Here is a 22,725-nt window from a genome sequence, read left to right on the forward strand (position 1 = left end):
ACTGCTGTGGATGTTCTACCAGTCAGTGATCGCCAGTGTCCTCTTCTACACCGTGGTATGCTGGGGAGGCAGCACATCCAAGAAGGACACGTCCAGACTGGACAAACTGATCAGGTGCCAGCTCTGTGGTCGGCATGAAGCTGGACTCTCTGGTGATGGTGGCAGAGGCGAGGACACTGAACAAACTGCTGGACATCATGGACGATAGCAGCCACCCTCTACACGCCGTCATCAGCAGCCAGAGGAGCCTGTTCAGTGACAGACTGCTGCTTCCCAAGTGCCGGACCAATAGATTCAAGAACTCCTTTGTCCCCCACGCCTTCAGACTGTACAACTCCTCACTGGGGGGTCGGAGGTGACACAGGACAGAGGGAAGAAGGAGTAGTTTTTCTACAAATGTGAACTCCATACTTATCAGGCCAACCATACAGTGCAATACCATATCACTGGTCAATCTATCCACCAAATTGCTATAATTTCCTTTTGTGTTGTATTTATATTCTTTGTTTTGTATTTATATTCTTATTATATTTATTGTGTACCTTGTATTTAATTTGTATTTTTGTGTGTGCTTACTGTGTGCCACATTTTTGCCTGTGAGCTGCTGGTAACTATAATTTCCTGAGGGAGTCTTCCCAAGGGATCAATAAAGTCAAGTCTAAGTCTAAGTCTATGATTTGGAGCATTTTCAGCCATGAATGTGAAATGAGGCCTGTGTTGTTCATGCAGTGACACAATGACTAGATTCACAAAGTTCTTCAGGAAGTCCAGGCTTGTCCTTGTACCATTCTCAAACTGTAGGGCAGAATATGTAGCAGTGTACCTGCTTACACTGCAACAGTGGTGGTGTCTGGTAACAACAGCAGCTGTTGCACAGCTTTCACCTTGACATCTCCAACATCGTCATTTCTGCTCATATAAATAATTTTAATTTTATTTATTAAAATGTTATAAATAATTTTAAGAAATTATTTCTTAAAAATTGATTAGTAATATACTTAAAATGGCTGGGTATAATAAAACACCCTGCAATGATATGTGATACTCCAGTTAAACTTAAGATGTACATTAATAATAATTTTTTGCATGGATTAAAAAAATATTTTCTGACGTAGAAAACATGCATATTGGTGTTCAGGAAAATTTAATTTGATTATTAAAATACTGTTATAGCTAATTTCAAAATATGTATTTGTCTTTTTCACAGTATAGTTCGCACTTTTAAATGTCACTACTTTTTTTTATCACAAAAAAGTTTTACAAATTCAAATAAAAAAGAATCATAGAATTATCAAATAGTTATGCCCAATATTTGGTATTACTTTGTATGAAATCAACAAATCCCCATTGTGTCGTAATTTTTTGTACCTGTGAAAGGGCACGTGTGGAAACCTTTCTCTGCCATAAGGGACATGTCCGTGGTCCAATCAGAAACCACAAGAAGTGGCCCTGGTGTCAGATTGGCTCGATTCAGTAGTGACGTAATGAAGCTTTGGTATAAAACTAACACACGCACTTCATTCAGCGCTTTACACAGTATGGCCGGCGATATTAGCTAGCACTCGCTTACGGTATTCTCTGCAAAAGGGAAGGCGGTAACTCAAGATAATTAACACCTGGATTGCTTAAAGGACTGTACCTCAATAAATTATAACTAACCGAGGAAGGATTAAATAAGCTGTAAACGTTGTAACTGACGTTCTAATAATTCTGTTGGGTGTCTGTTGTCTCATGATGGAGGATAACGGTGCACATTTCTTCGAGGGGACAGAGAAGCTGCTGGAGGTTTGGTTCTCTCGCCAGGACGAGACCAAAGGAACCGGGGACCTCCGCACCATCCCGAGGTTTGAGACTTTTTCTTGTCTGCGCTGTCGTGTCATGTTTGTGTCGTCTATTGCAGTAAACTTTATGCATTATGTGACATGTAGTTAGGAATATGTTATAAAGACCAGGCTTTTAGAGACTTTCATTGGTTTACCTGAAGCTGGCCTGCTGAGAACCGAAGCAGTTTCTGGCCTTACCAGCGAGTTAGCTAAAACCACTCTGGAAAATGGTCACCTCCCCCTTTAACTGTGGTACTCCGAGGATGACTCATTCATTCGTCGTACTTTAAGTTTATCAGTTCTTCCTAGTCCATTACTTGATGCTTTAAGGTTCGTAATGGATATTTTCTGTCGTGTTTAGAAATACGTAGACTAGCAGGTGGGCAAGCGGTTATTAGCTGAATAACTCATGCTACTTCTTAAAAGAAAAGTATCAACATCTTTCAAGCGCTGTCCTGCTGACATTTGGGATCTTAAAATGCTGTCCCATTTCGGTGACTTATTAGTCCGTCACTGACATGTGTCAGACAGGTTTTGCTGCCAAAATTAGGCGGGATTGCTTAATTTTCTTAACCCTTTACCGATGCTCATGACTCTGAAGTTGGTATGAGATTCGTAGCTTTTGAATTTCGGCATTCATTAAAGCGTCATTATGCTGCTTTTCAGGGAATCTGGATTTCACTCACCTAGGATTAGGGCATTTGTCAAAGTTAAAAAACATAAATTTGTCGAAACACGAATATATTATTTGACATTAGTGAGACGCGTTGATTTCTGTAAATACAGTGAAAGTGTGAAACATGTCATAACGTGCTATATTATGGATCTATTTAGTGTAGAATAACCCAGTATAACTTTGACCAGAGTATTGTACTTTTCAGGTAGGACTCTAAATTAAGATGGAACTGATAAGCGGTAGTTCAGGTTCCTTTAAAAGTGTTGAAATAGCCCTTTACTGAAGTGATAAAACTGATGCCAACTTCAGCGTCGTATCGTTGCTCGAATACTTCTGTCGCGTTGCTGTCCGTCTGCGTGGTTTAATAACCGAGAAGCGGGGGGGAGAAGGGGACGCAAACTCCATTTTTGTGTCTTGTAATAAAACTGTTAAACTGTAGCTGCGTTTGTCGTTGAGTTTATTTCTCTATGCGTCATTCAACAAGGAGGAGGGAGGGGAGCGTGAAGCATGTGGTCGGCCTTCGTTTGACTCAGTCGCATGGCCACCGCTGCGCTCACTGTTCTCAGAATCGCTTTTGGACAGTTTCACCAGCCTGTCCTTTCCTTGGACAGGCTGCAACACTTTCTGACTGGGTTCCGTTCTTCAGGTGAATTCTGTCAGGTGGGAAGTCCAGAGAGACATTGGGTCATCAGTTTTTGTTGTTGTACGGTTGAGGTCTCGAATTAAGCGTTTCTGTCCAGTCATCTGCAGTCCGGAATATTGACTTTTGTTAAAAAAAAAAATTCCCTACTGGTCCCTGAACGAGTCACGTTTCCAGCCATGAGGACGCTCCCCTCCCCAGACCTCTGATTGGCTCAAGGGTTCTACACGCTGATTTGCTCAGTGGGCCTCGGACTACATTTGAATAGAATGATGGGAGGTTCACAAAGATCCATGTGGCGGATGTAAAAGACTGTCGACCTTTGCCCCGGGTTCAGTTCAACAAAATCCACTACTGACACATGCTTCAAACGGTTATGTAAAAAAAAAAAAAGAGTTGGTCATAGACACAGCAGGTGAGCAGAATAGTGATTCATCTGATCAGAATGGGCCTGTTTTGGTTTTGAACAGCTCTGAATGCTGGTCTGCAGCTCAAACTGTTTGCTGCATATAATGAATGAGAGAAGATAAATTCTCACTGTTTTCAACCTAAAAACCAACCAAACTGTTTCTGTTTTCAACCTTTTGATTTTAAAGAAAAGAAAGTGGTGTCTATATGTGAAAGCATAAATGGGGGTGGACGGCATATTACAACTTTTATATTAAAAGAGCTTTCAGTCTCACCAGATGTGTTGCATTCATTCCCCTCTTTGTTTTCTACTCTCAGGAAAATGAAACATTCAGGTCTCAAAGAAAAATGTGTTTTGGAAAAAGTGATTGGAATAATTTGCGTTGTGTGATTGAACAACCGCACGCGCATGTGTGTGTGGCCAGTGGTGCGATTGAGGAGTAGCATTAATTTACAGCAAAAGGACAGATTAGCGGCTTACGGGGACCCAGTCAGTGGATCAAGCCCGCTGGACATCAGCCAGTGTCCATATAAGTCCACAAGGACATCTGAGTGACCGGCTGGGCTGTTGCTCAGATTACCTCAGATCTTATGGTCTGCTGCTGGTGACTGCAGGGCAACTTTCCCAAAGGCAACGTGGTGTCAAACTTTAGATTTAGTTCTGGGTGAACTTGTTGAATGGGTGAAGATGAGCAGGTCCCGGTAGTTCTTGGTTCTTTTCTTTGAGGAAATGGGGATGCACTGAGGGCTCTGGAATAGCCTCTGGTGTGCATGTCGCTGTGAAACGGGAGCTGCCTCAGCTTTCTGGTAACATAACATGTCTTCCTAGGCCCATTGCAACAGCTCTCCCATGTGTGAAATGGCGGCCCTTAGCACCATCCCATAGAGCTGACACTCACACTTGTTTGACCTAAATGCTTTGCAAAACAAGCATGTTGGAATAGCTTAATGAAGCTGACTGCGTTTCACCACTCCAAGCCTTAATCTGTTGCTGGAGATGATCAGAAAGAAAATTGAGTCAAGATAGCTTCAAGATCCCCCCCACCCTGCAGATAGAATTCCTTAGTCATATTTGTCTGTAGGGAAACTGCTGAGAAAACAGTGTAAAAATGTGTTCTCTTGTAAAACATAACTTAAAAACTACATAGAAATTCACACAAGCCCCACTCTTTTTTGCCCTAATGCATAATTATGAGATTATTTTTATGCAAATTTGGTGAAAAACACCGGGTTTAAGTGACTAGGCCCCACCTGCAGGTATTTCTGTATATCTTCCACCATATTGCTGCTTCAGTCTTACCTGATATTTTATTCCACGATCAATATGGGAGTAACAAAATTTGAGCTATTCAAGTTAGTTAAAAGAATGGAAAAACATTTTTCTCTTTCCCCCCCTCTCCATACGTAGATTTTAAAAGGAATTTTAATAAGGAAAACATACAAAATTACTTTGAAATATTTGTAAAGTAGTACCAGAAAATTAGTGATTTTTGATTACAAAAAAAAAAAAAAAAAAAACACAAAAGCAGTCATGAAGTCCTGCCGGGACTGAATACATCATTTTACTTGCCACAAATGTCTCAAGTATCTGATCTGTGAGCCGATAAGTGTGCAGCGAGATTCTACCCGCATGAAAACAGGACTACGTGAATATAGTTTTAATTTTGCTTGCTGTCCTCCTGTATGATTTTGTAAACTGTAAAATAAATCTTGAAATGCTTCTTAAACAATATTAATAAAACGCAAAGGAATCTTTTGGTGACTGACACTGGATAATTATTTTTCCCCTACTGGTGACCAGACTACTAGAAACTCAAGGCCAGTTTTTCTTTTTTCTTTTAATCGGGCAGAACAAGGGCAGATCAGTGTAGAAATTGTGACTTCAGGAAGATTTAGTGAGCTTTTTCCAGTACCAGTAAGGTGATTTAAAATGAATTCTGAATATTTCCTTATAAAATATATTTTATTATTATTATTATTATTATTGTTTTGGATGAGTTGGGCAGTTAGGGGTTACCAGGAAGGCCGAGCGGTCTACATCAAGTCATTCTGTTTTATCCTCTTCAGATTTCAGACGACATCCCTGTTGGAACATGCTGGATTTGGAAACATTGGTGTACATATCAGAGTTTAGGGTCACTTTTCTGTAGAAAATGGGCCATATATTGAAAACACTAATTGGTGTATTTCTAATACGTCATAACTTCATGTACACGTCTGGCACATGAAGATGTACTGGTCTGTTTATGAAGAGATTTTTAGATTCAGAGCAATTAATAGGAAACCTTTTGGAAACTTATTTTTATTGACAACAAATGTTCTGTGGACTAAATTGGCTGCTTTCTGTATACAGTCATATTCACAGTGTGTTCCATACATTCCAACCCAGTTGTAGTTCAAGTTCAGTTCATTATTCCAATTCCAAAGTTTTCTCTGAACAACTCAGTCACTGACTAGAGTAAAGCTGCAAAGTGTAGAAAATCGTGTGATGGTCTCTGTAAATATTGCGACATGCAACACTTCATTCCTGATATGTGCTTCCTACTCAAGGTGACTGTTAGCATTTTGGCTGTCGTGTGTGTGTGCGTGTGTGTGTATGCCTGGTCAAAGCATGCTGCTGTGAGACTGTCCTACTGGCTAAATATTACATTAGCATAAAAAAAGTACAATTTCAGGACTCTCAAACTATTTTAGCCAAAGCAGATTGCACTCCAAACAGTCCTTTTTTGGTATGAATATTTCACACACTAATATTGTGGTGACGATGTATTTTCAATATAGGTTGTACAGCCAGAGCAATTCCTCTTCCTGGCAAAATTGGACAGTTGGTGGGGGTTACAGTTTTATCACAATATTTTGTTGTACTACTGCAATGATAATAAAAGTGACAATAAGAACTATTCACTTCGCTCGCCCACAGACACAAATATTGTTCTTGAAAAACACTCTAGTGTATGTGATTTTTCTATCATTAAACTGATCACATGATTAAATTATGGTTACATAATTTAATCATATTTTCAAATTTACTAATACTCATTGAACTCAAGCAATACAGACTTTTTTTTTTTTAAAAAAACATTGTTTATTTTGATTTAACATGACATAAAATCAAAATTCTTGAATTTCTCATGATAAACAATGCAATGTTTATCATAACTAAACATTGTTATGATAAACATTGCTATGTTTGATTGCATTGAGTCGTTAACTTGGCAGTGGCCCCTCACAACGAGCAGGGATGTGCATGGCGGAGGGGGTCAGTTAACGGGAAGAAATCCTGAACAGAACCAGAGCAGAAGTACAAAAACGCAGCAGCACTGAACTAGCTGTATTTCCCATGCTGAAGGCAAAAGAGTTACTGACAGCAACCCCTCTAAATGACTTCATCTCAAAGTGAAACCTAGCTAAACATAGAACCATTTTTCACACAATCACAAAACCTGAATTTTGTCCCCTTCCTACAAAACTGTTTTGCGTCAGTTTGTACTGTGGATTAACTGGATAACTTGAGCTATAATATGCTCTAAGCTGTTGCTATTGGGCAATGAATGAGACAAATGGATTCAGAACTTGAATCTTTTAAGTAGTTCCTGCATGTGTTCATCCAGACTCTAAACCTTTGACCTGCTGATTGCATATTATTGGTGGGCATTTATTGTGTAACTTACCATTTATTCAGAAAATTTTATACAAATTCTGATTTATTGTCTTGATAAATGACGATAATGTTTAATGTTAAAAAAAACTTTACTGGAAACTTTCACATTTATTTTCTCCACTTCCACAAATATTAGTGAATTTGAAAATGTGATTAAATGTAGTTGCTGCGTGCCGTTTGGTACGAATCATGCTGTAAGTGGCGGCCTGAAGAAGCTGTTTTAAAATTGGAACATTTTTCAAAGAACAGTATTTGTATTTGATGCTATGAATGCTCAAAATGTTAAAAACCAAGTACAAAAAACACCTGTAAGACAGGGAAACCCCAGTGTTCTATAAGCCTGGCGGGCCAGCAGGCTTTACTTGTGCCGCACCAGGCTAAGCTTTGCTTATTTAATTAAGCAGTTTTAAAATGTTTGCATTTTTAAGACTTTATTGTTGGTGTTCAGGTATTAATCTTCCCATCTTTCAATAGCACATAATTATTAAGTGATATTTTCAAATTTTCTGTCAACTTTAAACATCTAACTGAAAAACACAATGGATGGCTGGATGAAAAGCTGCCCTAGCCTTCAACCACTAGGCTTAGCAAGTTTTCTGGGGGAAACCTTGTGTCATTGTTTTTCCATTATCATTTATATTATTATCACAAAATATTGTAATCAAATTCTAGGTCCATATCGCCCATCCCTTCTACAGATCAGCTGCTGATCTGATTTATTGTGGCATAAACAAATGTTGTTCAGTAGCATTACATTATTAAGTCATTATTATTAACAATGGACTTAATAGAGGTTTATTATTATTCCTGTAGTTCAGCTAATAAATTCCCCTTTTTCATGCTGGAAAAACAAACAATAGGTCCATGAAAGATGTTCACCCCATCTGCAAACAGAAACTCATTCAAGTCTGTGCTGATGCGAATCGATGTGTGTGTGAGAGATGGAACAGTTACTAGCTGAGGGCCGGGGTAGCTGCTGGTACAGTCCCCATTGGGCGCTGCACTCTTCTCGCGAGCTTTCTCTAGTAGCTCATGCCGAGCTGTGAATGGGCCCAGACTATTCTTCCAAGGCTGTGTTGGAAAACATGACGCAGCTGCTTTTTGCACTGCAGCTGCTTTTTTTTTCTTTTTTTTTTTCCCTCCCCCAGTCCTTGTGGGAGGCCAGGAGGAGCAGCAAGTATCTGTCCTCCTGTGGAGGAGTATACAGTGTTTATCTCCTTTTTACTCAGCTATTAATTTCATATTGCTGAAATTTGTTATTAATCGGTAAGGTTTTCAGGCCACACAAAAGCACACTTTTGTAAATTACTGCAGTGATTGAAAATGGTTGACTGGTAGATGTTGAATGTCTCGCAAACACTAGGTTCCCTTTCTATGACATATTTTAGGACAGGAGCCTGCAATGTTTGGATGCGTCCCTGCTCCAACACAACTGAAATAAATGACTGGTTAATGATGTAAATGTGTAAAACACACTGTTATGCTATGAAGGCGTTGTGGTTGAGGTGTGTTGGAACATTGGAGTGTTCAAACACTGCAGGACTGGGAAGCTGTGCAGAGTAATCCTAACGTCTATCCTCCTTCTCTTCTGTTTTTCAGGTTTGAGTGGGACAAACTTTTGGAAAATGTGCATTGTTTGATCATAAGTGTGACAAAGACTGACAAGCAGGAAGCTTATATACTCAGGTAAGAACGGCCTGTCCTCTCCAAACATCGTCTGGCTCAGTGGTATCACCTTCACTGATGGATTTCTCTGCTGCAGTAGTATATAATGAAGTTTTATTATTAAAGTTTTCTCCTTTCTCTGTGCCACAGTGAGAGTAGCATGTTTGTCTCCAAGAGACGTTTCATTTTGAAGACATGTGGAACCACCCTCTTACTGCAAGCACTGGTGCCTCTGCTGGAGCTCGCCAGGGAGTACTGTGGCTTTGACGCCATCGAGGTTAGACACATACTGCCTTCAAATGAAACTCATCACACTTCTGTATGTAGGGGCTGCTGGGGAAGACCCTTACTGAGGCTTTTATTAATGTTTAAAACTCAATGTGTTTAAACTTGCCAGCTATTCGCTGTTTAAAGTCTAGACATTAATGCGTTTTCACCAACTTTGTAGCTGTGGCTGATTCAGGATGTTGTCCTGCTGGAAGCTTGGTGTTCAGGATGATGCCGTGTTGGCTTTCTGTACAGTTTAGGATTTCATGATACTCTTCTAACAAACATCCAAGTCCAGAAACCGAAAAGATCCATTTGCATTGGGTTTAGTTTGCACTGAGGTGCTCAAATTACTGATTAAACTGATTTCTGGATGTAATCGGTGGCACTAGATTTTTTGTTGTTGTTATTATATTACTTCACTTCCACTTCACAAAATGTGGCTCTTTGTTAGTCTGTCACATAAAGTGCATCATTGTGCAACATTGGGATTTGCACAGTGACAGTAGTTGTATTTCCATTTTGCGTGAAATTGCACAAAAAAGTATTTCACTAATATTTTTTGCATTGGGATGAGATTTCTTCCAGCTGTATTCAAATAATTGTATTTTACAAAACTAGTGGAAAGACTTAATTTGCATCATGCTCTTTTTTAGCCTCTGCTCTCCTTAAATAATGCATAGCTGGCTCCACCACAGCATCACAGCATCACAGTTCATCAGAGGTTGACTTTGACATTTGAAACATGATAAATTCCTAGCTCTTATGTCAACTTGCAGCTGATCTTTATTAACTCAAAACATTAGCAAATTTATTACATAATAATTGCATTTTTTTTTCTTCTTTTTTTTTCAACATTAGCAGAAAATCAAAGTCGTAAGCACATTTGTTATGGAAACGTCTAGTAAGTGGACAGTTTCACCATGGAGTAACTTTTGGGTGCGTTTTGTTGCAGAATTTCTTCTATTCCCGTAAGAACTTCATGAAGCCGGCCCACCAGGAGTTCCCTCATCGAAACTTTCAGGAGGAAGTGGATTTTCTCAGCCAAATTTTCCCAAGTATGTAAAGCAGATCTGACCAAGTCTAGTCATAAAGCTTTGACTGTCCTTGATTCTGGTATAAATCCTGATTTCTTCTTCCTTGCAGACGGAGCAGCCTACTGCATGGGACGTTTAAACTCTGACTGCTGGTAAGTGTCCTGAAGCTGATCGGCTGGAAATAAAGTGTATGTCCGGTGATCCTGCTTTCACTGGAAAGGCATTCAACAAAATTGAGTACTGTATTTTCAGGACTATAAGTTGCTCCAGAGTAAAAGTTGCATTTTGGAGGGAAATTTATTTGATAAAATCCTACAACAAAATCCGACATGTCATCTTGAAAGGCAATAAAAATAGAGTAGAGGCAACAACAGGCTGAATAATTGTATGGTATGCTAACGTTACATGACAAATAACAAATTGAGAATGTGCCTGGTATGTTAACATATTAAGAGTCATTCAGATAACTATAGCATAAATAACATGCTAACAAGTTTACCAAACAATCGGTGTCACTCCAAATCACTAGGCGCAATTAAATTTTTGTCCTCAATGTCCCCTAGAGTGCCCTCTTGTGGTTTAGTGTGAAAATAACATGTGATATGGTATAATGATGTGTTAATTTCCACACATAAGTCACTCCAGAGTATAAGTCGCTCCGCGGCCAAACTATGAAAAAAAACTGCGACTTATAGTCCGGAAAATTCGGTAAACTTCCTCTGCCCTAAACGACAAATAGAGCTTCTCATGTTCATCTCTAAACAAATGAACCAGCTAGTTGTAGAGTCTGCTGTGTTGCTGCAGAAATTCTGATAAATACTGCCTCCTGGTGGCTAATGAGGTGTGTCCCTGGGGCTTTGTTCCTTTAATGACGGCACATTCAGAGGTGTCAAGCCCCTTCCTTCTGGATTGTTCTGACCGCTCCGTTGCCCTGCAGGTACCTGTTCACCCTGGATCTGCCAGAGTACTGGGAAAACAAGAAGGCCGATCAGACGCTGGAAGTTTTGATGAGCGACCTCGACCCAGCCATTATGGACCAGTTCTACATGAAAGACGGTGTTTCTGCAAGTGAGGTCACTCGTGTAAGTAACCTGAAGCAGCAGTGGCTGTTCGTAGCGACGGGGGAAGAGTCCTAATTAGAGATGCATTGATCTGATATTAAAGGGGCAGCATTATACAAGATTAACTTGTTTGAGCTTTACGTCACGTTATCATAATATTCCCTCATCTAAAACATAATCTGCAGAGTTGCCTTGATTCTTTCATGTGTGTTTGAGAAATCCTTAAATCTCCATGGCAATCTCTGGAAAAACACCTGGGTGGACCTCGCTCCACCTTGGATACACAGCTTCTCCTCAGAACTGCAGTTTCTCAGTTTCAGCCTCACAGAGCAGTCCTACTGCACTCGGTTCCTTCAGACTAGCCAGCAGCAATTTGCATTTTTCTGGTGGAATTGCACAATTGCTGAACTCATTTTACAAGTTACTTCTCAATGTAACACTGGTAAAAATGTTTCAGAAGACAGTGGATCGGTGCATCCTCAGTCCTAACCGTCTCCTCCCATTCTGCCCTCAGAGGAGTGGAATTCGTGACCTGATACCAGGTTCTGTGATCGACGCCACAATGTTCAACCCTTGTGGATACTCAATGAACGGAATGAAGACTGATGTGAGTAGCGACATTGCCGTCTTCAGTGCCGGTGGATGCGAGCTCGTTGGTGACTTGCTGTTGTTTGTGGTGTGCAGGGAACTTACTGGACCATCCACATCACCCCGGAGCCAGAGTTCTCCTACGTCAGCTTCGAGACCAACCTCTCCCAGACGTCCTACGACGATCTGATCAGGAAGGTCGTTGATGTGTTCAAGCCAGGAAAATTTGTGACTACACTTTTTGTCAACCAGGTGTGTGCAGCTGTAATGTCGTTTCAGTCTGTTTTAATTAACTTCAATTGACAGCTCATGTCATCTGGAGGCACAATAACAGGTTGGATTTCCATCCAAGTATATTGGATCTTATCGAATATCATTGAATCTTGGGCTATGCTCTTAATAGGTCATTGTTGAAAATTAGAATTGATTCTTCATCCTACTTGGTTAAATTAAAACCAAGTTAAGTATTATTTTAGTAACTGAGTCATGTGGTGATTTTTCTGATAACTAATCAAAAAATATTGTCCTGTGCCGTTTTAGCTATTTCAGCTTGTACAAAAAAAGAGAAAATGCTGATTAAAAACAATCAATGCTTATTTTAATTATAAAATAACCTTTAATTATTTGGTATGCAGTACAATTCAAACATTTCTTTTATTCCCTACTTTGAAACTTTATGAAAAAAAATTTAAGTTGCAACAACAAATATTTCACTTTAATTTAAAAAAAAATTAAAAAGCAAACTGGTGTTATGTTATACTTAGAAGTATTAAAAAAACCTAATGAAATTTTCTAATGTATTTTTTCAGTCATTACTCTTATCAAGAAGTATAAATATTAGCCAGATTGTGTACAATCACAGAAATTTTGCTGGGAATAAAAATATCACCCACAAAATTAGTTTTAGCAACATGTGAATCTCACAGGTTTCTCGTTTTTTTTTTTTTTTTTTAAACAAGAGTTTTATTTTTAGTGATTTTTACGTCTCATCATAGTGAGATGCTGCTCCTGAATTTTTTTTTAAGCTGTGGCAGATAAGCACTGCCATAGTTTATGCCCTCAGAACAAAGTTTAATATTTGTCTAGTTGTTCTGTGGTCGGAAACAGTCAAATATTTGAATATAATCAAATCCTCATTTTAGAGGAAAAACTGTGAGATGCTTCCAAGCCTCAAAGGCCATCCCAACTAAAGCATGGGAGAGGTAGCATCATGTTGTGTGGACACTATTAATACAATGTGTAAAGTTACGCATTTGATCTTTATATAATCAGGTCAGTCCCATCATTATTAAAAGCAAGTTCTGGTTTAATTGAGTTTATTTAAATATAGAAAAATATAAACAAAATAAAAACAGTAGTCCCATCCAAACACAGATAAATATGGGTAAATATTAAGTTATTTTCAGCATATTTTATGTGAATTTACTTGATGCAGAAGGAGTCATGGTTTTACTATACCAGAGAACTTACAGAAGTCCGTACATGGTAGCATAGCAATTGGCAATGTGTTCCAGAACTTTGAGGCTGCACAAGAAAACGCTGACTTCCTAAAGGAAGTTCTACACTTTGGAAGGCTACATTCACTCCTAGTGGTCCATCAAGTATAAATCAATGGTGTATAATTGTTCTTTGTATATTTTCACTCAATTGTTCCTTTTCTTTTTTTTTTCTTTTCCACAGAGCTCCAAGTGTCGCAGTGTCTTCTCTTCCCCCCAGAAACTCGAGGGCTACAAGCGCCTCGACCGCCAGTTGGCTCAGTTCAACGATTACAATTTCGTCTTTACAAGCTACGCCAAGAACCGCCAGCAGAACCAGCAGAGCTGAGGGTTGAGGATGAAGAAGAGGCGCAAAAAGAAAGTTGGTGGCAGCTGCCACTGTCGCTTGGGCGCCACATCCTCGGCCGTTCCCGCCTGCTCGGCGCCTGCCCGCCTCGCCCTGGGTTTACCCTCCAGTTTGAGTTGTTTGCTTTGTCGTAACTGTGACTTAAGTCTCTTGCATGAAAGCTCTTCTCGCTGTCTCGATATTCTAGCTCACTCTTGCTGTGATCCTGAGGTGCATGTAGAGGAATTAACCGTGTTCTGTTCCAGGCTGTCCATCGGCGCCCAGTACACCGGTACCTTCCTGCAGGTCTCTCCCCTCATCCCCCACAGACAGGGCTTCCGCCCACACTAGAGCAGGGCCCTGGCACACTCAGACCGGACCGCCTCATCACGGCTCACTTAAGACGCATTGACCTTCCAAATTCTCAGATCTTTTGACTTGATCAGGATGTTTATAGTTTGCCCTAAATTTGGGTGATACTTTTTGTTGCTGTACTGAGCACTACAGCAGTGAATCTCTGCTTTGCTGGGCCGTAATGCGTCTCTTCATTTTCCAGTTTCTTGGCATCATCTTTCTTTTTTTTTTTTTTCTTCACAATTTGCCCTTGTTAGGCTGATGTGATTTGGCCCACTGTCTGAATGTCCGTTTCCATGGAGAACAGCCTGGAGCGCGTTTGAGCTGAATGTCTGACTCCAGGAGAGCAGCTGGCGCAGTCACAATGCCCTCTGCTGACCAAACGTTTTCCAGTCCTTGCAGACCATGGAGCCGACCATCCTGGCTGCTACAGTGTCGAACGCTTTCAATGAATCAGACACATTTAGCTCAGTTGAACAGCAAAGCGCTTTTTGTTTTTTTGCTTTCTCTCTGTGTCCGTCCTCTCTCTCTTTCCGCCCCATACAGAAATCTGTAAAAGCACAATGGAGGCCCACCGGTCTGAGCATGCCAGGGTGAACCCGGATCATTCCACATATAACTCCTGCCTAAACTGCCATTTTATTAAATTGATTGTCTCCCCCCTAACTTTAGAATCAGTTGAAAATAGGACTTCCTAGCAGTTTTCTTTGTTTGGATGACTGGTCCTTTTGTCCGTTGAGGGGGACGTCCTGTGACACTGTGGTGCATGTGACTTCTAGTACCGTGTTGCTTGACAGCCTAGTGCCACCTCTTCCTCGTTTTATTTGTGCTTCACCTTCCAGCTGGAAGCACACATAGAAGCTGCTGCATCCTGACATGTTAAAGGGTTTTATTTTCTTTTTCGATATTTTCACGGGTTCAGTTAAGTTATAGTTTATCTTAAAGCTGCGGGGAAGTTATTGGAGCAGGTTGGAGGGATTCCCTAACCCTCACTCTTCCTTAAGACTTCCCAACAGCTGCAGTGGTTTTAAGGAAATCTTAATGCTACTTTTTGGGGATCATTGCCATTTTGTTTTCTTTTTATACAGTGAAGTCAATGCATTGTTACAGTAAAATCAGAAAATTTTATACAAAGCATTTTGTATTTCTGCTGCGGACCAATTTTTCATTTCCTCTTTTGTGTTCAAATGTTAAAGCGGTTTCCCCAAACTAGTTTGTTCAGAAGTTAAGGGATGACTATTTTTTTTATTTTTATTTTTTTAAGCTGACTAACTCTTGTGAATTAATAAATATCTGACTCTCCACTCCTTAAAGTTGGAGTGATTTCCCCCTCTGGGGTCGAGAGGGTGCAGTTATCTGGATCTGTCAGGATGTACTGAAGGAGACACTTTGCTGTTCTAATTTCTTTTGCTGTTCTTTGGATGGTCAAGATGTGCTAAATATATCTGTGCTATGAGCTTGATGCTTCAATAAAAGATATTTACCTGTTCAATGACTCTGTCTGTTTTCATATATGTGGAATTTAATCAGCTGAAGTAAAAATGTATATATTAATATATGTAATATATCTATTAATTTAATATTGCTGTGGTATCTTAACAAAACCTGAACAGAAGCAGTTTGGCCAAGTTAGCCCAATAAAATATTCAAAAGTAAAGACTTATGTCACTGCACCAAGTTCTGGTTCTGCTGGAGGTTTCTTTCTGTTAAAGGGAAGTTTTTCTTCCCTGCTGTCGCCACAAGCTTGCTGAGTTTGAGGAATTGCTGTAAAGACAACATAACACAAGCGATTGTCAGCTGGTTCAGGAGGACTGAATGCTGCTAGCCCACAATTCAATGCAATCTGATGGGTTTCCTTAGAAAACAATAACTAAACTTAATAAACGTTTGATAAATTGGCTCCGTTAGAATGAATTCATTTGAATTAACTTTTTTTGTGCTAAATGGCTTGAGATGAGGTGTGAATTGCACTCAAGTTGGAAGACACCAGTGCTACCAACTGTGCGACTCCCAGCTTGTGAGTGAGAAGGATCATATCGCCCCCCGAAGGACAGAATGTGAATTGTTCACTCTTCTGATGAAAAATTTCTTTGATCTCTTTTTTGGTCTCGCTTAACAGAAGGATCTGAACTGCAGTGGCAGAGTTCTGACTGCAGGTGGCAGTAACACAGCTGTATTAACCAAATCGCATGAGCAAAATAGAAGCACTTCCTGTTTTTCCGGTGCGAAGCTTCACGTGGATATAAGTGCAGCACGAGCGCAGCACTGCTGAACGACAGTAATAAAAGCTTAAAAATGGCGCAGTTAGACGGAATAGTGTAAGTAAACTATGAGAACTATTTTATAGGAAGCTGCTGGGTGTAAATGTCTATTTATTCCACGTTCATGTAACATTTTCTTGAAAGAAAATTTACACTAACTCGAATGCTCGCTAGTTAGCTAACTTGCTGTAATTGTTGTCACAGTAAAGAATTTTAAGCCCACGCTCATGAATGTTCTCCAGTCTTTAAAGTCTATAATGTCGAGCCCAAACTTAAGTTTTAAGTGGTATTACTTAAGTAGTCATAATTAAAGTCTTGGCAAACGGTTTCCACAGTGACACAAGTTTTATGTTTGTAACACAAAGACAGGATGAACAGTAATCATCTAGCATAGAGAAACCCTTACTGTCCAGCGTTAATCAGGCATATAGAAGCTTAACAGTGACCTGGTCTTTCTCAGTTTCTAAAATAATTTTTTCAAACATTTAGCTGACAGATTTCAAATCAATAGCTTATTTAAATCTAAATAGTCATGTTTTTAAACTCTTTTCCTAAGAGGACTACGGAATTACGGATTTGAAATGTCTTAAAACGTCTCTGCCCCTGTCATAACTGATGCAGCTTTGGTGGTTTGTTACCTTGTGCCTTTTCTTGGTTTCCTCAGAAAACCGAAAACAAAGCGGTCAAAGCGTTTCTTGGAGAGTAGAGCGCCCAAACTAATTGAGGATGTGAAGAACACCATGATCATGAAAGGAGGAAACAGCAGTCAGACCGTCACTACGGCCCTCAAAGACATAGTAAGCTGCTACTGATGAGGTTAAGAAATGCTGTCTTTTCTGTTTAGTTTCATATTATGTATAACTCGCTTCAAAACTGGATGGAAGAAAAACTTGCAAAGTTATGGCATTGCTTGTAGTGTTACCTCTCTGTGGCTGACACATTTTCATTACAGGGAGAAAGAATAGTAAGCACATAGAAGTGGATCTCTGTATTTGTCTTTTTTATGCCAGATTAGTGAGCTGTGAAAAAAAATATTTCGTAATCTCACAAAAGTGTTTTCTTTTTTTGTAGTATTCCTTGAAGAAGCCAAATGCTGTGCTTTACAAAAAGTAAGTGAACCTAAAAGCTTATTTGTGAGATTCAACACATTTTAGGAGTATTAGTCAAATGTAGGCTGATTTTTTTTTTAAATGCTTGTTGAATCTAATCCACATCCAGTGTTGTTTTTTCCCAAAGAAGTTCCATGAATGTCCTGGAACACTTGAAATCTGAATATCTGAATGAGTAGAATATCCATTTGTACTAATCTGATGGTTGAAAAACATAAATAAAAGATTGAAGCAATAAATATCTCTGTTTACCTATACAATAATTTTGCAGCAAAGTGGATTCTTGAACTGAAAATGTTGTTTATTTTAACTATATATAGTTTTAGGTTAAAATCAGATTAACTAATCATAGACTGTAATTGACCTAACTAAAGTCCCACAATTAATTTTAAGTCTAAAACTTTTACAAGTTGAAAACTGTCTGCTGGTCCAGATTTTAGACTATGACATTCTTGAATCTGTTTCACAAATAAGGAAATGGAGTCAAAAGTCACACAAACGCCTTGTAAATATTTCTGTAGTTGGTAATGGTTTAAGTTAGTTAAACATCCTGCAGTAACTATAGTTGCACATTATGACAAATAAAAACTCTTGTGAATTATTCAACAGATACATACGTATAGATTCTAAATGGAGATACTGTTATGTGTTATTTCCAGAAAGAATATTACTCGGCCTTTTGAGGACTCCACATCCCTGGTAAGTCAGTATCACGTTCATCTGACACGCTTCTTTCACAGCTTGAGTTGCTGTATTTGCAGTGATCCTTGCTGGTCCCTTTTCAGGAATTTTTCTCCAAGAAATCAGACTGCTCTCTGTTTCTGTTTGGCTCCCACAACAAGAAACGACCCAACAACTTCATATTTGGTAAATCCTGATCATCTGCTACCTGGAGATAGCTCTCCATGAGTCTGCAGCATGAAAGTAAAGCTGGCACCATTATTCTGTGTGAGATGTGTTTGTTTGCTCATTTATTTTTTTCATGCTTTGCAGGTCGAATGTTTGATTTCCATGTCCTGGACATGTTTGAACTAGGAATTGAGAAGTTTATCTCTCTGAGTCAGATCAAGGTAATGCTTTGGTTGGGTTTACCATGGACAGGTGATGAATAGGGCAAAAATGATTAGTCATATAAAGTCAGTCATAGATTTAATCATTAACCAAAAAAAAGGCCATTTACTGAAAGAACAGCACACAGAGCAGTAATTAAACCAAAAAATGTACATTTTGAATTATGGTAAACACACCATTGTCTGTCATTATATTTCACTCAGAAATCCTCAAATGCCATTGTTTTAGGTTCAACTGCTTAAAAAAAACAATTTCCTACTAAGCACCTTTTGCTGTCCAGTTAATCCAAAGAAGACTCAACAGATTTAATAAGTTGAGCTTTTCACATGTCGATGTTAGAAGAATTATTTAACTGCAGATGTATCTTTTGTTACATGCAATCAATGGCATGGCTAAAGCAAGGCCAGCTTATGGCATTTTAGGAAATACATTTTATTCCATGTTTAAGTAAGAAATGTAATTATTTGTTTATTTTCAAAATTGTATAAAAAAGCTTAAGTGGTTGAATGGAAAATGTGCAGAATTTGCCAATTTCTTATTTTCATCTATAAAACCGATTGCTAAATTAATAATTAATTTCAGCTCTAGTTGTGATTTTCTATGTCTGTGTCTGAAGTGCTATAAGTAAAATGTTTATGGAAAATGTCCGTAACGATAGAGGAGTTCAGTGAAGCTTCGGTGAACCAGTTTTCCCATTACAGTGTAGGTGAATCACACATCCAGCTTCCTCTGCTAGAAACATATACAGTAGAAATAGATTGTTATGACAATCTTATCTTATGACAGTTCTTATCCTAAGATAACGGCTCCAGCTTCAGAAACAGATCCTATTTTAAAAACCGTGTCTTTTGGTTCCAGACCAGCAAGTTTCCTGAAGGAACCAAGCCCATGCTCATATTCGCCGGAGAAGTTTTTGATACAGACAATGAATATAAACGACTAAAGAGCCTGCTCATAGGTATGCAGAGATCAGTCTGAGGGACTGGAGCTCCTTACTGCCATGCAGCTGCTCAGATGGCGTATTTGTTTGTTTGTCAGACTTCTTCAGAGGCCCTACGGTGCCTGCAGTGCGTCTGGCAGGTCTGGAGCACGTTCTGCACTTCACCGCCCTGGAAGGAAAAATCTATATGCGTAGTTACAGGTGAGTAAAGGAAATGATCCTTAATCCCTTAAGATGCCACACGTCTGGGGTGGAGGTGACTTTGCTTCTGGGTTTAAACCAATAAAAAAAACTTACTGAATTTGTAATTGGCATAATGCTGCTTGCTGATTAGTTTCTTATTAACCAATGACAATGAAGTTCCGGCTCTTAACATGAGAAAAGATGAACATGGATATGAAACTATAGGAGGGAACGTATCTGTTTTCCATCAAAAATCTACATTTATGTTCATGGTAGCCTATAAAATGATATCAGTATTTGAAGTTATTTTGAAAATATTTTCTGACAAATTGTAGGATTTTAAGTAAAATGGTAATCTCAAAGGACATCAGGAATTTGGATTCATTATCTAACATTTAATCACGTGGTATATCCACAGTTGAGAAATATCCATTCTCCATGCTGAGTTCTTGATGTATGAGATAAAAAAAAAGTCAGTGAATTCCATTTAATAATACCATAATACCAAAACATAGCTGGTCCATTATGTCATGCCACCTTTAGGAGGTAACAGACAATAACGCAACCCAGAAGAGTTTGTGATCCCCTTTGTTAGCCTCTATGTAAACTACGCCCCGAAAGGGCCTTCCCTAGTGTGTCAGCCTTTACCGCTAGCTCCCATTTGCATTTCCTAACATGTCCTTTCCTCTAGCTTTAGCTTAGCAACTAGCCAAAATAGATAAGAGGAAATCACAGAATTATTTATTCTCAACACCACACAAAATAAAAAGTATGTAAGCATTTAGTGTCTAATGTGTGGTTTTAAAATTCTCTTATTTTGTGTTTTTTTTCTGATTGAATTAAATTCTCATACCTTCTTGAACTGTTAGTAAATGGAGACAAATCTGATATTGGCTGTTTGGATTTAAGAAATGAGGCAAGTGAGAACAAGACTGACATGGATAGTAAGCTGAGAAGTGAAGGAAGTTCAGCTTTTAGTAGTTTTTAGTATACCAGAGGCTCCACAGTAACAGCGTGTCATTGTGGGGCTGCAGGTGTCTGTTGAAGAAGTCTGGGTGTCGCACGCCCAGGATTGAGCTGGAAGAGATCGGCCCATCGTTCGACTTTGTCATGAGAAGAACACACCTGGCGTCAGATGACCTGTACAAGCTGGCTCACAGGCAGCCCAAAGCCCTGAAGGTAAACCTGACTGCTTGCTGCTGTTAATGACAATATACAGCAGCACCTCAGAGGATTAAAGCATCACAGAGCAGATGACCTATTTAAAAACTTATTGTAAACGTAAGACTTGAGACCCAGTTCAGACTTTTGTCCTGAAGAGTTGACTTTGTCTTGTGGTCTGAGACTCAAGTCTTCATTGTAGTTTTTATCTGGTGTAATGAAGAGTGACAGGAAGCCGGTATGTTAGCTACAGTCTGCAGCAGCTGTACCTTTTAATCTGAACGTATTGATTATTAGTAATTCGTAAATTATTGGATGTTAATGACTTGTAACCATCTGTTCATGTTAGCTGTGGCTTCATAATAATGATCACATCGTGCAAACTGAACACTGCTCATTAACTATGAATCAATTTAGATCATAATAGTCTTGCTGCTAAGCTTGCTGCAACATTTCGAGGACACATTCGGCTAAAAATGCCAAAATAAAAGCACTTCCAGTTCTGTTCACTCACAAGTTTAACATTCATACGAACTATATTTTTGTCTTGTACATTACGTTGTAATTTTTACCTTAAATTTGAATATCTTTACTGTTCAGATTAGTTTTGGATGCGGATGTAGGAAATGTCTCCCGGATTACTAAAGCTTCTCCAGGTCACTGTATGGTTGTCATGGTACTAATATTTCACACTTTATATTGATACAAGGAAAATTACACGATGTCATTTTTGATACTGTGGCAACGTTTTTCAGAGGAACAGGGTTCTTTCTACTAATGAGCAGAAAATATAATTAATTACACTATAACACCATTTATATATTTTGGTGTTATATTTTATTGGGGCAAGGGCAAAAATTAGGGAAGTATTCAATTGTGCAATAATTTAATAATTTAAAAATGTTACTTCACCATGTTACCACAACAGTAGACAAGATAACACTAGCAATCCAAACCAACACCAAACTCACCCACAAATCAATAATAAACACTATTTTCACACTTTTTGTGGATATCTTTTGAAAGTAGAATATATTGTATACAGCAGGTATTTATGTTGTTGCTGTCAAATACAGTGAGTCTAAACTTGTAATAGTCTGTAATACTATTGTAATACAGGTACCACATTAGACCACCAGACTGCACAGCTCTATAATTTGATTAATATAAACAAGTACATATATATTTTAAAATAAATAAGTAGGCAAAGGACTTAATTACGTTCTAAAAACTAAAGCTTTTCAAGATGTCATGTGTAATGACTGTAAATGTCCTCAAGATGGTGGTAGAGGGCACCTCGTCATGCAGTATAAAATGAAGACCTTGTTCAGCTGATGTTAAAACACCTGTTTTTTGTTGTTGTTTTTCTTCTACAGCCAAAGAAGAAGAAGAACATTTCCCATGATGTTTTTGGAACCTCGTTTGGCCGGGTGCACATGCAGAAACAGGATCTGTCCAAGCTGAGAACGAGAAAGATGAAGGGCCTGAGGAAGAGGAAGGGGGAGGTGGTTGATGAAGATCAGGAACCTAAAGTGGCCAAAGTGGAGAGCTGAAGGCATGGAGATGGATTCACGGACATCAGCTCATGTGTTGCCGTCCTCCAGTCCACTGCAGACCCATATGTGGGTCCTTTTTCATGTGGCTTTCAGGAAGTCAGAGAACATTCTAACATCTCCTAATTATCACATTGTAGAAACCTTTCAGTCTGTTTTTTTGTTTTGTTTTGCTTTTGTCAAATCATTTAAAAGCAAAAATAATAATAAAAAAAATAACAATCATCTCAACTTTCAGGCTTTGTAATTTTATTTGGAACCCCATAGTTTCCAACCCATATTCACTGCTCCTAAATGACAGCGCCAAAGGTTGTAGGTCAACATTGAAGTTTTCAAATCTCAATCTAAAATAGTCCTAGTGTGATGAAGCTTTTTTAAGGATTTAAAAAAAAAAACTTAAAAAAATTTTTTTTAAGGATTTCTTGAGGTCTGACCAGTCTTTAAGT

The 22,725-nt window shown here is 38.9% G+C and overlaps 2 protein-coding genes across 2 annotated transcripts; both read left to right on the forward strand.

The window, feature by feature from the left end:
- The first annotated feature begins 1,542 nt into the window (after window positions 1–1,542).
- Window positions 1,543–15,493, forward strand: amd1 (adenosylmethionine decarboxylase 1). The gene is made up of 9 exons (XM_055044580.1): window positions 1,543–1,844; window positions 8,808–8,894; window positions 9,024–9,150; window positions 10,096–10,198; window positions 10,287–10,329; window positions 11,115–11,259; window positions 11,753–11,845; window positions 11,923–12,078; window positions 13,507–15,493. The coding sequence occupies exons 1-9, from the start codon at window positions 1,732–1,734 to the stop codon at window positions 13,648–13,650; spliced, it is 1,011 nt and encodes a 336-aa protein (XP_054900555.1). The 5' UTR covers window positions 1,543–1,731; the 3' UTR covers window positions 13,651–15,493.
- A 738-nt stretch (window positions 15,494–16,231) lies between these two features.
- Window positions 16,232–22,510, forward strand: rpf2 (ribosome production factor 2 homolog). The gene is made up of 10 exons (XM_055044590.1): window positions 16,232–16,319; window positions 16,927–17,059; window positions 17,334–17,371; window positions 18,031–18,070; window positions 18,157–18,238; window positions 18,365–18,441; window positions 19,301–19,400; window positions 19,481–19,583; window positions 20,600–20,744; window positions 22,103–22,510. Exons 1-10 carry the CDS (start codon window positions 16,297–16,299, stop codon window positions 22,277–22,279), a joined length of 918 nt encoding a protein of 305 aa, XP_054900565.1. The 5' UTR covers window positions 16,232–16,296; the 3' UTR covers window positions 22,280–22,510.
- Window positions 22,511–22,725: the final 215 nt, after the last annotated feature.

Source organism: Poeciliopsis prolifica, unplaced genomic scaffold (assembly GCF_027474105.1).
Source record: "Poeciliopsis prolifica strain line A6 unplaced genomic scaffold, Auburn_PproV2 SCAFFOLD020, whole genome shotgun sequence".
NCBI classification, from domain to species: Eukaryota; Metazoa; Chordata; class Actinopteri; order Cyprinodontiformes; family Poeciliidae; genus Poeciliopsis; species Poeciliopsis prolifica.